The sequence below is a fragment of the Muscardinus avellanarius genome (assembly GCF_963383645.1).
Source record: "Muscardinus avellanarius genome assembly, chromosome: 11".
Classification (NCBI taxonomy): domain Eukaryota; kingdom Metazoa; phylum Chordata; class Mammalia; order Rodentia; family Gliridae; genus Muscardinus; species Muscardinus avellanarius.
In genome coordinates, this window is record NC_137797.1 from 89,767,461 (window position 1) to 89,783,175 (window position 15,715).

The 15,715-nt window shown below is 45.0% G+C and overlaps 1 protein-coding gene across 1 annotated transcript in view; it reads right to left on the bottom strand.

Moving 5' to 3' along the window:
* PPFIBP1 (PPFIA binding protein 1) overlaps positions 1-15,715 on the bottom strand; it is a gene marked incomplete at both ends in the record, with an annotated part of 76,877 nt that overhangs the window by 49,669 nt on the left and 11,493 nt on the right. The window contains 3 exons of the mRNA XM_080706442.1: positions 1,754-1,885; positions 3,695-3,808; positions 5,109-5,195. Coding sequence (XP_080562568.1) covers positions 1,754-1,885; positions 3,695-3,808; positions 5,109-5,195 — 333 coding nt within the window. The remainder of the gene's footprint in view (positions 1-1,753; positions 1,886-3,694; positions 3,809-5,108; positions 5,196-15,715) is intronic.

A 15,715-nucleotide genomic window follows, 5' to 3' on the forward strand; every position in this document is an offset into this window, starting at 1 on the left:
TAACAATGTGGTGAGACTCTCATTAACCTAGGAAGACCTTATTAAAATAAAAAGAGTCTGAAAAGACCTCGGGGTGTAGTTTGAAGGTAGAATACCCTGGGGTTCCAATCCCAGTGCCGCTAAAATAAAATATAAAGAATAAAAAATACATATATATGATAAGTTGTAGAAGGCCTTGCTAAGTTGCTGAGGCTATCCACCCAGCAAAATAAAATAATTTAAATCCTTAGTTTAAATCAAGGGTTCGCAAATTGAAGGTAGATTAAGGTACTGTAGTTTATACATTTTGTATCATAATATAATATTAAATTTGGGAAGTAAAAAAGAAGATAATCCTAATGTTTTCATAACAGAATATAATTTGACACTTTTCCTACTGCCATTTTAAGAAAATAAATCTGAGCTGGCTGGGCGTGGTGGCATGTACCTGTAATCCCAGTGCTTGGAAGGCTGAGACCGGAGGATTATAGATTCAAAGACAAACTCAGCAACTTAGGTAGACTCTCAGCAACCTTCCTAAGACCCTATTTCAAACTAAAAAATAAAAAAGAAGCTGGGAGCATAGCTCAGAGGTAGAGTACCCCTGGGTTCAATTCTCAGTAACGCGCACGCGTGCACACACACACACACACGCGCGCGCACACACACACACACACGCGCACGCACACACACACACACACACACACACACACACACAATTGAAATGTAAAAATTACCTAAACATTCTGAGCAATAGTAGTATATTTTGTCCAGGCCCCAGGGAGTATGGAAAGAAATTTAAAATGTTAAACAATACTAACGCTGTGCAGTTTTGCTTTGTTTTGGTTTTTATTTGTTTTGTTTTTGTGGTACTGGGGTTCCGGGAAACCCTTCTACCTCTGGGCTACACTCCCAGACCTATTTTTATATTTTTTTTTATTTGGAAACAGGGTCTCTTAAGACAGCGCGGCTGGCTTCGAACCTGCGCGATCCTCCTGTCTCCGCCTCCCAGGCGCGGGGATGACAAGCGTGCGCCACCACGCCCGGCTGTATTTATTTTTTATTGGTTCATTCTAGTCATACATCTAATGGAGGACAAGATGGGAGAGGCATACAAGCACGCATCGCTCGGCCCTTCTCCGATCCCACTCCAGCCCCTGCCCCTCCCTCCTTCTCCAGGTTGCTTAGGGACTTCATTGGAATGATTTATGTGTGAAATGAACCAAAAGCAGAAGGTCAGATTAAATGATCTCCACAGAGCTTTGTGGTTTTATAACTGTGTAACGTAAACATGTTCTCTGAGTACACTTTAAAATCTTATTTTATAGTAAACAATCAGTGTGCCTAAGCGATCACTAGTGAAGGCCACATTTAAAGACATTATCTACAAAATTAAGAAAACCAGTATGGATAGACAGACGGTACAAAAATCCTGAAGTCAAAAGTATTTTTACCATCTAAGAAAGGGATTGATAATCTGAATTAAGTCCCCAAATAAAAGATTAGATTTGGTCATTAAAATTCCACGTGAAGTTTACTTTTGGGGAGTGCTGGCGATGGGACCCGGGGCCTTGTGATTGCTAAGCACACACCCTCCCGCGGAGCCGCCTCGGCCATGCCTCTGCTCCCTAAAGATTGTTCGTAAAAAGAAGCAGGATGAGGGCGTGTGGCAATGAACTAGGGCCCCTTCGTACATCTAGGGAATTTTCTCTTTGCCCTAAGACGGGGGGCAGGTGTAAGAGACAGAAAGAGTCAAAGAGAGGGCACCACTTACCTCTGTGTCTCTGAACCGATCCTCATAATCCATTCTGTCCTTCTCTACCGCAGTCAGTTTTAACTTCAAGTTAGATAGTTCAGCCATCAGATCCAACTTCTGCGTTTCTAAGGATGTCCTACTTAGAAGCTCCTAATAGGATATAAGAAATACCATTGAAGGATGTTTTACTATACATGTATTTATTTTGGGCACTGGGGATTGAACCTGGGGGCATTATACCTCGGAGCTGCACCCACACCCCTATGTTATTATTGTTACTTTGTAAACGGAGTCTTGCTGGGCTGGTGAGGGTCTTGCTAAATGACGGAGGCTGGCCTCAAACCTGCAATCCTTGTATCTTGGCTTCCTGAGCACTGGGATGATAGGAATGTGATGCCGTGCCCGGCTAAAGTGGTGTCATTTGTGACTACCAAGCACCAGTGACCAAGCAGAGGGTGTGGTGAAGAATAAACAGTAAATATATTCACTTTGAAGATATTATTTACTCCAGACCCAGAGGCACACACCTAGAGTGCCAGTGATTTGAGAAGCGGAGGCAGGAGAATTCCAAGTTTGAGGCCAGCTTGGATAACTCAGTGAAACCCTGTCACAAAATAAAAAACACAAAAGGGCTGGGATGTGCCTAAGTGGTGGAAAGCCCCTGGGTTCAATCCCCAACACCACAAGAAAAGAAAGTTACTTTAATTACCCTTTTATAGCAAACATATATTATAGAAATATTCACATATATAAACCTTACCTATTCATTTTGTTTTGACTTTTTTTTTTATTTTAAGGCAGGATCTCCCTAAATTATCCAGGCTGGCCTTGAACTCATAACCCTCCTGCCTTAAAATCCCAATGAGCTGGGCGTGGTGGCGCACGCTTGTAATCCCCGCACTTGGGAGGCTGAGACAGGAGGATCGCGCAGGTTCGAAGCCAGCCTCAGCCACTTAGTGAGGCTCTCAGCAACTCAGTGAGACCCTGTTTCCAAATAAAATATAAGATAGGGCTGGGAGTATAGCCTTGAAGGTAGAAAGCCCCTGGGTTCCACCCCCAGTACCACCAAAATAAATAAAAAAGCATCCCAATTAGCTGAGATTACAGTAATACACCAACTCTCCTGGCTCTTGGTTTCTTGTTTGTTTTATCAGTGCAGGGGATTAAACCCAAGGCCTCAGACATGCTAAGCCACAGGCACACATCCTTAGCCCCCTTACAGATTATTATCATTATTTTATTGCATTTAGGATTATATGTAGCAGAGTTCTAACTCCAAGCTTCACCCTCCGGCCTACTTTAGTCTCACTAAATTGCTTAGGCTGGCCTCAAACCTGAGATCCTCCTACCTCAGCCTCCCAAGTAGTGGGATGACAGCCATGTGCCACTGTACCTGGTTTGATTTTTTTTTTTTTTAGCAGTACTAGGGATTGAACACCCAGGGACATTTTACCTCCTCCAAACTACAACCCCAACCCTATCTTTTTTTTTTTTTTCTTTGCGGGTCTGGGGATGGTTTTTTATTTTGAAACAAGGTCTCACTAAGATGCAAAGGGCCTCACTAAGTAGCTGAGGCTGGCCGAGAACCTGCGATCCCTCGGCCTCAGCATCCAAGTACCGGGATTACAATCACGTGCCACCACGCCTGGCTTGATTATCTATTTTCTTCATCATAAAATATATTCTCATAGTTCAAAGTTAGGAAGCCATGGGAATGCAAGAAAAAGAAAACCCCCGATCCCATTAACGTAAGATTCCAGTCTAGTCACATAAACACTACACACTGTCTACATGGTTCAAGGCCCTACTATTCTGGGTTCTTGTTTAAAATGTGCCCGTCCCGGTGAATCTGCAGATTTACTGCTGCCTCAGAACAGAGACAAGAGAGAAATGGAGCGTCTCAAATAAAGCAAGTGGGCGGCGCCGGCCACGCCGCCTCCGCCCGCCCTACGTGCCGACCTGCTGCAGCATCTCCTCGGTGGCGCTCAGCTTCTCTCTGTGCTCCTCCAGACAAAACTCCAAATCTCGAATCTTCTCTCCTTGGGCCTCCACCTGGTCTGTTAACACACTTACCTGTATTTAGAGCAAAATAGGCAAGGGGTTAGAAAGAACCTGGGTCCCACCGGGCATGGTGGCACATGCCTGTAAACCCAGCTACTCAGGAGGTGGAGGCAGGAGGACCACGAGTTAGAGATCAGCCTGGGCAACTTAGTGAGCCCTACCTCAAAACATTTATTTAAAAAAAAAAAAAACAAGGCGAGGCAAGCTGGGCGTGGGGGCGCACACATGTAATCCCAACATTCAGGAGGATCGCGGTTCGCGGACAGCCTCAGCTACTTAGCGAGGCCCTCTGCAACTCAGTGAGACCCTGTTCCAAAATAAAGAATAGAAAAATAGGGCTGGGGTTGCAGCTTGGAGGTGGAATGCCCCTGGGTTCCATCCCCAGTACCACACAAATAAAAGGGCAAGACGTGTAACTGGGTGGTAGAGTGCTTGGGTAGCATGTGCGAGGCACTGGGTTTGATTCCCTAGTACCAGAAAAAAACAATCTGGGTTTCACTGTATGCTTTATTTCTCTGAATAGAACAAAAACTGGAATGATGTTGTTCTTCGCATGATGGTGGAAAAAAAAAAATATCTGAGAACCAACCAAGCAGAGCAATGGGCCTTCGCGTTCCCATTGAGAGGCTGCTTCTGATTTAAGGGCTCCTCGTCATTCCTTTACAGCTGGAAACCACTTTGATCCTTTGTGAGAAAAAGCATATACAGAAATCATGGCTTTGGACTGGTAGGAGCTAGTGTTAGAGGTTGAGAGAGAAAAGTAAATGAATCCGTGCTAAATACACTCGTCCCCTGGCATCGATGGGGGATTTGTTCCAGGACTCCCACAAATAACAGAAGCTGTAGATGTTCCGGTCCCGTGTATAAAATTGCACGGTATTCGCACGTGCCCTCTCCACGCCCTTTCATAGACTTTAAATTATCTCTAAGTTACCAAATACAGTGTAAACCTTACGTAAATGGTTGTAATGCTATTTGTTTAGGGGATAATGACAAAAGGGGGAAAGTCTGTACATGTTTAGATAAAATTAAAAAATATATATATATATTTTTTGGCGGGTTGGGGATGGAACCCGGGGGCATTTGACCTCCGAGCTATACCCCTTGCCCTATTTTTTAATTTATTTTGAAACAAGTTCTCAGTAAGTTGCAGAGGGCCTCACTAAGTAGCTGAGGCTGTCCGCGAACCGCGATCCTCCGGTCTCAGCCTCCCGAATGCTGGGATTACAAGCGTGCGCCACCCCGCCCGGCTCCAAAATACTTTTGATTTGAACTTGGGAGGGCCAGCTGTAGGCCACTTGGAGGCACTTGCCTGAAGGACGAGGGATTCTTTATCATTCTCTAAGCGCGCTAACCGTTCTTGATACACTTCTCCATTCCCAGGGAGGTGCCCGTTCGTCTGAAAAAGAAATGGACGGAGGTAAGACCGAGTTTTCTCTGAGCCTGACGTATTGTGCCTGAGTAAACACTGCTTACTCTTAATCCGAGGGAGCTGAGCTCAGTTCGGCGCAGCTGTCACCGCCATTGATGGAAGCCCGAGGACTCGTTCGCTCGTGTCTGGCGAGGCAGGCTCGAGGCCCTCAGCTATGCTTTCTGTGGCCCTGTGAGGCCTGACTGCGAGGCCTGGCCCGAGGAGGCCCAGAAGGAACAGAGGAGTCCAGGAATGGCGGCAACGTAAAGAGAGGCACCTCTAGTGATGCCCTCTCCCCAGCCCCATACATGTGCCACGCTGGGCCAGTGTCAAGCCCACCGATGGAGGAATTCAAGACAGCTGGGTGCTCCCTCCCTCCCAACACCCCTACAAAGCCTGTGAGGAAGGGGCTCCTGACTCTCGCGGACTCCCTCTCCTGCTCAGTCCCCCTCCCAGGCTCCATTTAAAGAGCCCGCTCTGGTCTGTCGAGCTGCGTTCTCGTTACTCCATATTTGCTGACACTTAACCACCCTGAAGCACCCTAAGTAACCGCACTGCGGGTGCTCTACGGAGAGAGAACATCCTGAGACACGCGCGCTCTTGTGAGCGTGTGCTGGGGTGCAGCATCCCCTCTCCCCGGACGCCGCGTGTCACTAATCCTGGGTGTGGACAGAGGTTATGAGGCCCTTGCACTCCTACCCCCATCCCCGGCTTCTACATTCTGCAAATGGCTGCCTTCAAGTAGGAGGAAGCAGGGTAAGGAGACAAGTCACGCCTGTCTCCTATATTTCACAAGGGCTTTTTTATGTTTTCTGCTCTTTGTGAGCCTTGTCAAATGTCTCTTTCATGACCTGCCTGGAAGGTAGCTGAGAAAAGTCTATCTCTCCTTTTGCATTTATACCATGCACAAAAGACACTGCTCATCAGGGTCGTCGATTCCCGTTCGGATACGAGTGATGTCCTGTGAGTTGCACTTTCACACAATGTTATGTTCAGCTCCTGAGCAGAGCTCTAAGGTGGTGTGTGTGTGTGTGTGTGTGTGTGTGTGTGTGTGCGCGCGCGCGCGCGCATGCGCGCGTGCATGTGGGTGTCTACGTTGGTACTGGAATTTGAACACAGGGGCATTCTTCTGAGCTAGACTCTAAGCCCTATTTTATTTTATTTTTAAAATTTTTTAATTAAGCTCATCCACTTTGAGAAATTATTTTATATTTATTTTTAAACAGTTTTACTAAGTTGCTGGAACTAGCCTTGAACTTGTGATCCTCCTGTCCCAGCCTCCAAAGTACTACGATCATAGGCACGTATCACCATGCTCAGCTAAACTAGTATCTGTTTTTAACCTCTAAGCATCTGGCTGAATACCTGGCACATGCTGGTACTTACTCATCCTTCTTCTCCCCAGCCCCTCCTGTTTTTTGTGTTTTTTTTTTTTTTAAGTCAGATTTCGGTATGTTTGGTATAAATACAAAAGGAAATATAGATTTTTCTCAGCTACCTTCTAGGCAAGTCATGAAAGACATTTGACAAGGCTCACAAAGAGCAGGAAACAAAGAAATGCCCTTGTGAAATATAGAAGACATATGTGATTTGTCTCATAACCTCATTTAGCTGGACATGGTGGCACATGCCCATAATGCCACTAACTTGGGGAGCTGAGACAGGAGGATTGCTGGTTTGAGGCCAGCCTCAGCAACTTAGTGAGACCCTCAGCAACTTAGCAAGACCTTGTTTCAAATGAAAAATAAAATAGGGCTGAGTGTGGTGGCACATACCTGTAATCCCAGGACTTGTGAGGCTGAGACAGGAGGATTATGGGCTTAAGGCCAGCCATAGCAATTTAGCCAGACTCCCAGCAACTTAGTGAGACCCTGTTTTTAAATAAAGTATAAAATAGGTCTGGGAGTATAGCCTGGAGGTAGATAAGCCCCTAGGTTCCACCCCCAGTACCACATAAGCAAACAAACAAACAAACAAACAAACAAAAAATGAGGCTGGGGGCCTAGCTCAAAGGTAGAAAGCCACCGTTTCAATCCCTAGTACCTCAATCAATCAATCAATCAATAGGCTGGGAGTATAGCTCGGGGTAGAATAGCCCTGGACTCATTCTCCACTACCAGCTGGGCATGTGCGCTTGTAATCCCAGCATTTGGGAGACTGAGACAGGAGGATCGTGGCTCGAGGACAGCCTCAGCTACTTAGTGAGGCTCTCAAAAACTGAGTGAGACCCTGTTTAAAAAAAAATAGAGAATAAAAAATAGGGCTGGGTGTGTAGCTCGGAGGTAGAGGGGGAAAAAAAGCAATCCCCACTACCAACAACAAAACAAAGAAACCCAGTAACTTAAATTATACAGTCTCAGGATTCCTTACTCAAATACAAGAGAAATAAATAAAACAAGGTGGAATGGAGAATGGATAGTTGGGGCCTCGAGAGGTCAAATGAAAAAGCAAATAACACCCTTAGATTTAGAATCAGATCTCTCTCTCTCTCTCTCTCTCTCTCTCTCTCTCTCTCTCTCTCTCTCTTTCTCTCTCTCCCCTCCCTCTCTCTCTCTCTCTCTCCCTCTCTCTCTCCCTCTCTCTCTCTCTCCATCCCTAAGATATCACCTGATGTGACATCCATGACTTCCCCAGCATTAACTGGCACTGTTGCTGTGCCTTTCCATTTACTGTCATGGCCAACAGGAGTTTGGGGAATAAACAGGGTTGCATGTTGGGAAGGAAAAACAAAACAGGGCATTAAAAATCAAAACATATGTCAGGATGTTTTATCTCAACACACAGGCATGCTGGGGTACATTTCGCAGAGGTCAGATAAGCATCAGAAGCTAATAAGTGCATGATGCGTATTTAGGGGGGAATTAAAATGTTCACATCAGCCACTGGACCACACACCTGCACAATGACCGCAGCAGAACTCTGCTCACATTGTTAACTAAGTGCCCGGCATCACGTCCTGGGTGTGGCGGCGTGGCCCGAGTGACCGCCTTCCCTGGGGACAAGCGTGAAGACAAAGCCTACATCGCTGCTCGAGGACAGTCATTTGGAGAAGACCCAGGACGCATTCTGTGTGCTCTCAATGGAAGAGCGTGCCGGGACAGGCCCTGGGCCACTTTAAACCTGTTTGGACTATAAGCATTAATAGGCATCTGCTTTTAAAACCCCACATGGGCCATGTTTTATGAACAGACACTTCATTAAGTAGAAAAAAATGCTTTCTGTTCAGTGAGGATAAGAAATAAACCTTAGCAGGGCATGGTAGCACGTGCCTGTAATTCCAGTACTTGGAAGGCTAAGACAGTAGGATTGCAGGTTTGAGGCCAGCCTCAGCTTCTTAACCAGATGCCAGGTCGAGTTCCAAAGTAAAAAGTAATAAAAGGCTAAGGGTGTAGCTCAGAGGTTAAACATCCATTCCTGGGTTCAATCCCCAGTACCCTCCCGCAAATAAAATAAATGAACTTACCTTCCTTCCTTCCCTCCTTCCTTCTTTCTACTCTCCCTTCTTCCCTCTTTCTTTTTCTTTTTTCTTTTTCCTGTATTGTTTGTTTGTTTGTGCAGTACTGTTGACGGAACCCAGGGACACTCTACCACTGAGCTACATCTCCAGCCTTTTAATTTTTAATTTTGAGACAGGGTATGGCTAAATTGTTCAAGCTGGCCTTGAACTTGTGATTCTCCTGCCCCAGCCCATGGAGTGGATGAACTACGGGCATGTACCACTGCACCTGACCAAAATCATCTTCTACTACTACTACTACTACTACTACTACTGTTGTTGTTGTTGTTGTTGTTGTTGTTGTTGTTGTTGTTGTTATTTGTGGTATTGGGGATTGAACTCAGGGGCATTCTACCTCCAAGCTATACACCTTACCCTCTTTTATTTTTATTTTGAACCAGGGTATCATTAGATTTGTGGGAGTCTCACTACTTGCTGAGGCTGCCTTGAGCCTGCAATCTTCCTATCTCCATCTCCCAGGTATTAAGATTACAAGTGTGTCATACACTTAGCACAAATGCATTATTATTATTCGTGCTGAAGGTTGAGCCCAGGGCCTTGTGCATGTACGCATGCACTCTTCCACTGAGCCACACCCCAGCCCCTTTTGTCTGACTGGAAGAAACGACACCCAGATTAACAGTGTTTCCTTTCAAGCTACTAAAGATGATATCAAAATGAAAAGGTCCAAAACAGTTTACCAAAAAAAATACTGCAAAATTAGCATACTTAGGTTTCTCAATATTGTATTAATATTTGCAAACACTTAGGTAGGATATTCAAGAATATTTTAATATTTTTAAAACATTAGTAGCCACCATTAGAACATAAAAAAATTTCAGGAGTCGCCAATGAAATAGTTAAGATGCCTATAAATTTATTCAAGTATGTAAAAACCTATTCATGTGCTCATGTATCTCTCTGCCTGATCTGTTACCTTTGCCTTAGAACACTGGAGGTAAATCCGCTGGGTAAATCCTCTATAGCCTTGAGGCACTTCTCCTTCCTCTACCTACAGGTCACTCAGAACCTTCCCAAACAGCCAGGCTTGGTGGTATAAACCTGTAATCCTGGTCCTTGGGAGGCTGAGACAGGAGGATCGCAGGTTCACAGCCAGCCTCAGCAACTTAGCAAGACCTTGTTTCAAAATAAAAAGGTCTCTGGATGTAGCTCAAAGGTAGACTGCCCATGGGTTCAAACCCTACCACCAAACCCAAACCCAAACCCAAAAACCATGACACGCTCTCACACACTAATTATATTCTCCCACACAGGCGGCCATGCCTGCCTTTCCTGTTCTTTCCCTGTGCTTTGGGGTCCACTTCCACCGGGGCTGGTGGGTCAAGTCCTCCCCGACTTCATGGTCACACGTATGCTGGTAACACGTCAGAACCTTAGAGCACTGCACGCAAAGGACCAAGTTCAGACCTGGCTGCCCGTGTCTCTCTTCTGTAGCAGGGTCTGCGTCGTGAGTAGATTCGTTTTTGCATCGACACCCTGGGCCTAACTAAATAACGGAATCGAGGAACACGGACGAGTGTTCAGTAAACCGTGGCGGAACCGGAGATGAATGTGTGTTTGGCCTGACCCGCCTGCTTGCTTCCTGCCAGGACTTTCCCTCATGGTTGTCCACAGCCTGGCACCTGGGCTCTGCGTCGCCCCGTCCCCAGAAGGTCTCAGAGCCCTTCTTACTGTTGCTGTTGTTACTGGGGGCTGAAACAAGGGCCGTTCTTAGCTCCAAGCTACACGCACCACCCCCAGATCCTTTGATATTTCATCTTGAAACAGGGTCTTGCTAAGTTGCCAAGACTGGGCTCAAACCTGTGTTTCTCTTGACTCAGCCTCCCAAGTGGGATTCCAGGCATGTGCCTCCATGTCTGGCTTTAGGCCCTCCCTCCCACAGATACTGGGGATGGAATCCAGGGATATTCTACCTCCAAGCTGCACCCCTAGCCTTATTTTTTATTCTTTTTTTTTTATGGTACTGGGGTTCCTGTACCCTTCTACCTCCGGGCTACACTCCCAGACCTATTTTATATTTTATTTGGAAACAGGGTCTCTTAAGCCAGCGTGTCTGGCCTCGAACCTGCGCGATCCTCCTGTCTCCGCCTCCCAAGAGCAGGGATTACGAGCTCTGCCACCACGCCCGGCTTATTCTTTATTTTGAAACAGGGTCTCACTGAGTTGCAAAGGACCTACTAAGTAGCTGAGGCTGTCCTCAAACCATGATCCTCCTGTCTCAACCTCTCAAATGCTGAGATTACAATTATTCTTTATTTTTAAACAGGGTCTCCCTGAGTGGCAAAGGGCTTCACTAAATTACATTAGCTGAGGCTGTCCGTGAACCATGATCCTCCTGTCTCAGCCTCCCAAATGCTGGAATTACAAGCATGTGCCACCACGCCCGGCTTTCAGAACTTTTTCTTTTATTGGAGATTAGTCAAGGCCATCTCATGTGAATTCCCATATGCATGATCTTCCTCGGTGCCTAATACATATATACATACGTATGTGCAAACACACATATTTTTTTGGTTGGTGCTAGGGATTGAAGCCAGGCATTCAACCTTTGAGTTTCACCCTCAGCCCTATTTTATATTTTATTTGGAAACAAGACCTCACTAGATTGCTGAGGCTGGCCTCTAACAAGGATCTGAGACAGACCCTTCTGTCTCAGCCTCCCAACTACTACAATGACAGGCCTGCGCCACCACACCCAGACAGTGCAAAATAGATTGCCTCCTGAAATATATTAGGGTTAGGGTAGGGGTTAGGGGTTAGGGTAGGGGTTAGGGTTAGGGGTAGGGGTTAGGGTTAGGGGTTAGGGGTTAGGGTTAGGGGTTAGGGTTAGATTGCCTCCTGCAATGTATTTTCTCTCTTCCTACCAGTCTCGGGGGGAACGGAAACTCTCCTTCCTTCCTAAAACCTCAACATTCCCCTGTATTTGGGCCTTCCACCTCCTCTTTTCCTTAGGCCTATGATCACTACCAATTACTTATTCTCCGTTTCTGCTGCTTACTAATTGTTCCTCTATTCTCTTTCCATCCACCTTTCCTAACCAGCGGCCTCCCCAGCTTCGTGGCTGGGCTTTGCACCACCCGCTGCAGTTGACAGCTAATTGGCAGTCTTAGGTGATTTGATCACTTATTCTTCCTGATAGACCCCACTGCAAAACTCTTCACTTAAAAAAAAAAAAAAATTCTCCCAGGAGGCTTATAAAAGTCCAGGCACATAATTAAAAATGAATTTAGTATAAACTCTTACTGAATCAAAAGCATTAAAGAGCAGAGTAAGTGCCAGGCATGGGAGTGCACACCTGTAGTCTCAGTGCTTGGGAGGCTGGGACAGGAAGATCACAGGCTTGAGGCCTCTATGTAGTAACAGAGAGAGATCCTGTTTCAAAATAAAAAAATAAAGAGGGCTGGAGGTGTAGTTCCAAAGTAGAATGCCCAGCATTCAATCTCCAGTACTAAAAAAAAAAAAAAAAAAATCCTAAATATGTAATAACTACTAGTATCCTGTCTTTGTGGCTCTGTTCAAATTTTTTTTTAATACAGGAAATTTCAAATACATGTAAAATTAGCCTATCCTGATGAAACCCCATGAACATATGGCTCAATTTTAATAGTTACTAATTGTATTTTCTTAAAGGGTTATGTTTTCCTTTCATTTTCTGGGTTCTATTAGTTACTGTGGATTAAACAAAAGGGCATTCTACTCTGAGCTACACTCCCAGCCCTATTTTATTTTTTATGCTGAGACTGGCCCCAAACCTGTGATTCTCTGGCGAGGCCCAGGTCCCTCAAGCTGTTTGACAAGGTCCCAGGGAGAGGTGGACTCCCGCGAGGCAGGAGGACGAAAACTACGCTCACACTGACCCTGTTTTGTATTCTCTGTTCTAATTGGATTATTAATCAAGCCAAAGGATCTGGGTGGTCTCAATGAGACATGCTGTTTTTTGCATATGAATATGTTACAGGAATAAAGATATTAAGAAACCTGGGAATTGCTCAGAAATTCATAACATCCCAGTAAGAATCTGACTAGTAGAAATTGAAATGATTACAGTTGTTTATAGATGCCAAGTCTTTTGAGGAAAATCCTGACGTCTGCAAAATTAATTGAGTCAGCTTATATGATTAAAGAACGCCCATGTTTGCCACTTCAGGGGGCCAGAGCCAACCAATACAGAGCCCCCTGCCACCAGCCTTTATAGGAATAATATAGGATGGATAGTAAGAGTTAAGGGAAAATGGGTTCTGGCACAAAAATAGACTTTTATGGAGAGGTTGGGTAGGCAGGGACCTCCTTGGTGCCTGCTCACTAAAGCACAAAAGAATTTGCTTAGTAAACAATTTAATGTAGACATTGTATGTTAAAGAAATAGAATAAGTTTAGTGTGGGTTTGGTGGTTGGGTCAGAATAAGTTAACAGAATACCTAGTGGTTAAAACAGCAGATAAAATTAGCAGTTAATTTTAGAAGCAAAAATTAGTAAGTATAGCATTTAGTAGTTAAGAATAAGTTTAGTTAAAGTTTATTATGAGTGATGGAGAGATTGGCCAGGCAAGTCCCCCCCTTCTTTTTGGTATTTTCTGATTAAATATTAAAAGAACTTAAGAGTATAAATTGTATGCTTTGTATTTTATTTTATTTTATTTTATATTTTATTTTATTATTATTATATTTTTTTCTTTTTGGTGGTACTGGGTATGGAACCCAGGGGCTTTCTACCCTCAGGCTACACTCCCAGACCTATTTTATATTTTATTTGGAAACAGGGTCTCTTATGCCAGCTGAGGCTGGCTTTGAACCTGTGGGATCCTCCTGTCTCCGCCTCCCAAGTGCGGGGATTACAAGCGTGGGTCACCACGCCCGGCTTACGCTTTGTATTTTAAAATATAAAATGTAAAAACAAATGCCTGTGCCCTTTAAAGATCTTTTATAATCTCCATGTCCTTTCTAATGGAAAAGCCCTTGTTTCTGTACTTTCCTTTTAGCTTTGGGTGTGAACATGCTCTGAAGCCATGCGGAATTACATTGTTATGTAGGTTAATATCAAATAGAATTGATTTTTGTGGCTAGGCAACTAGAATTAAGTATATGATGCTGGTACGGATAATTTCGGCTGTATTTCCAACCATGGTATTGGGAGATGAGCCCATCAGGGCAGGTGTGTGCTGGAAAATATGTTTTGCCAAAAGTTGTTAATACCAAATACTTTTGTGTAAAAGCATATAAAAATAAAGCATTGACTCTGAACAGCACACGCCTCGAACACGGCTGCCTCTCATTCCCTCAAGTCACCGACTCCTCGCCTACCTTCGAGAACCACTGAACTGGCCAGAGCTGGTTTTCGGCAATACTCCTGTCTCAGCCTCCCAAATACTGAGATTACAGGTATGCACGACCACACCCCACTTGGTTGCCAAATTAAAATAAAGGGAGAAAAAACCTGTTTTTTTTTTTAAATAAGAACAATAAATGCTAAGAAATAGTTGGACTAGTATTATTACATAGACACAAATACACATTTTTCATCCAATCAGTGTGTGTGTGTGTGTGTGTGTGTGTGTGTGTGTGTGTGTGTGTGTTGCTGGGGATGGAACAACCCAGGGGTATTATAGCTCCAGCCTACATCTACACCCTTCCCCGGCCCTTTTGATTTTTATTCTGAAATAGGGCTCACTAAGTTGCTGAGTCTGGCTAAGATGCTGAGGCTGACTCCAAACCTGTGGTCCTCCTTCCTGTCTCATCCTCCTCAATACTAGGATTACAGGAATGTTCCCAAGTCATTAAATTTTATTTTAAAAAATCCATTATGTTAAGTGAGATCAGCCAAGCACAGAAAGAGAAGGGATGTATGTTTTCTCTAATATGCCAAACTAGGGAGTACTGGGGATACCAGCGGGACTCCGGATAATGGAAACCTCAGCAAAGCTAGAACGGGAGGAGAGGAGAGGAAGAAGGCTGAGGTTGGTTCATGGGGGAGCTACATCCGAATATGTGAAAGTGTGACTGCAGCGTGGTCAGCCTGGACACTCGTTGTTGGGAGGGGGGAAGGGGAAGTGGGGGCACCAAGCACAGTCTGAACGGATGACATTTTCAACATGATTCACATAAAAATTTTAAAAATCCAGTATCAAGTGAAAAAAATATAAAAAAATAGTAAGCACTAGTCTACTAAATCTCCTTTAACTAAATGCTATCTCTAGTCACCAAAGGAAGTATTTGCCACAGGGATGTTCCACGTCCTCGCGGGTACTGTAGCGCGACAGCTGCGCGTAGATATTTATTGCGGGCCTGGTGTCCACTGGACAGTGTCTGAGGAGGAGCGTGAGGTAAGACCTGGATCCTTCAGCCACCAATACTGCCATCGTATTTCATTTGAAACCCACACAATAAGGCATCTCAAAGTGCTATTATCCAAAGAGTGAAAAGAACACAATTCCAACGGCACTGGCTTGACCCCCAGGCTCCTCACCAGGCACAGTGCGGGAAGCCCAGGGCTAATGATGGCCGCGGGGGACCTGGCTGCCACGCAAGGATACCTAATGCCTGGCCTGCATCCCCAGTGCACTAGAGCGCGCTCTAGGTCGGCTTTGCAAGTGGCTGGACATTTTTCCTCTCTCTGTCTCTCTCTCTCCCCTTCCCCCTCCCCCTCCCCCCTCTCTTATCCTAAGGATCGAACCAGGGGGCTCTACCTCTGAGCTAGACCCCCAAGTCCTTTTTAATTTTTGTTTTTTATAAGAACAAGAAATGTTAAGAAATAGTTGGACTAGTATTATTACATAGACACAAATACACATTTTTCATCCAATCAGTGTGTGTGTGTGTGTGTGTGTGTGTGTGTGTGTGTGTGTGTGTTGGTGGGACTGAACAACCCAGGGGTTGCTGAAGCTGTCAACCTACAGTCCTCCTTTCTCAGCCTCTACTGGGATTCTAGGAGTATGCTACCATGCCCAGCCCCTAAATTTCTATTGCAGCTCAAAAGAGGAAATAAGATTCCCCAG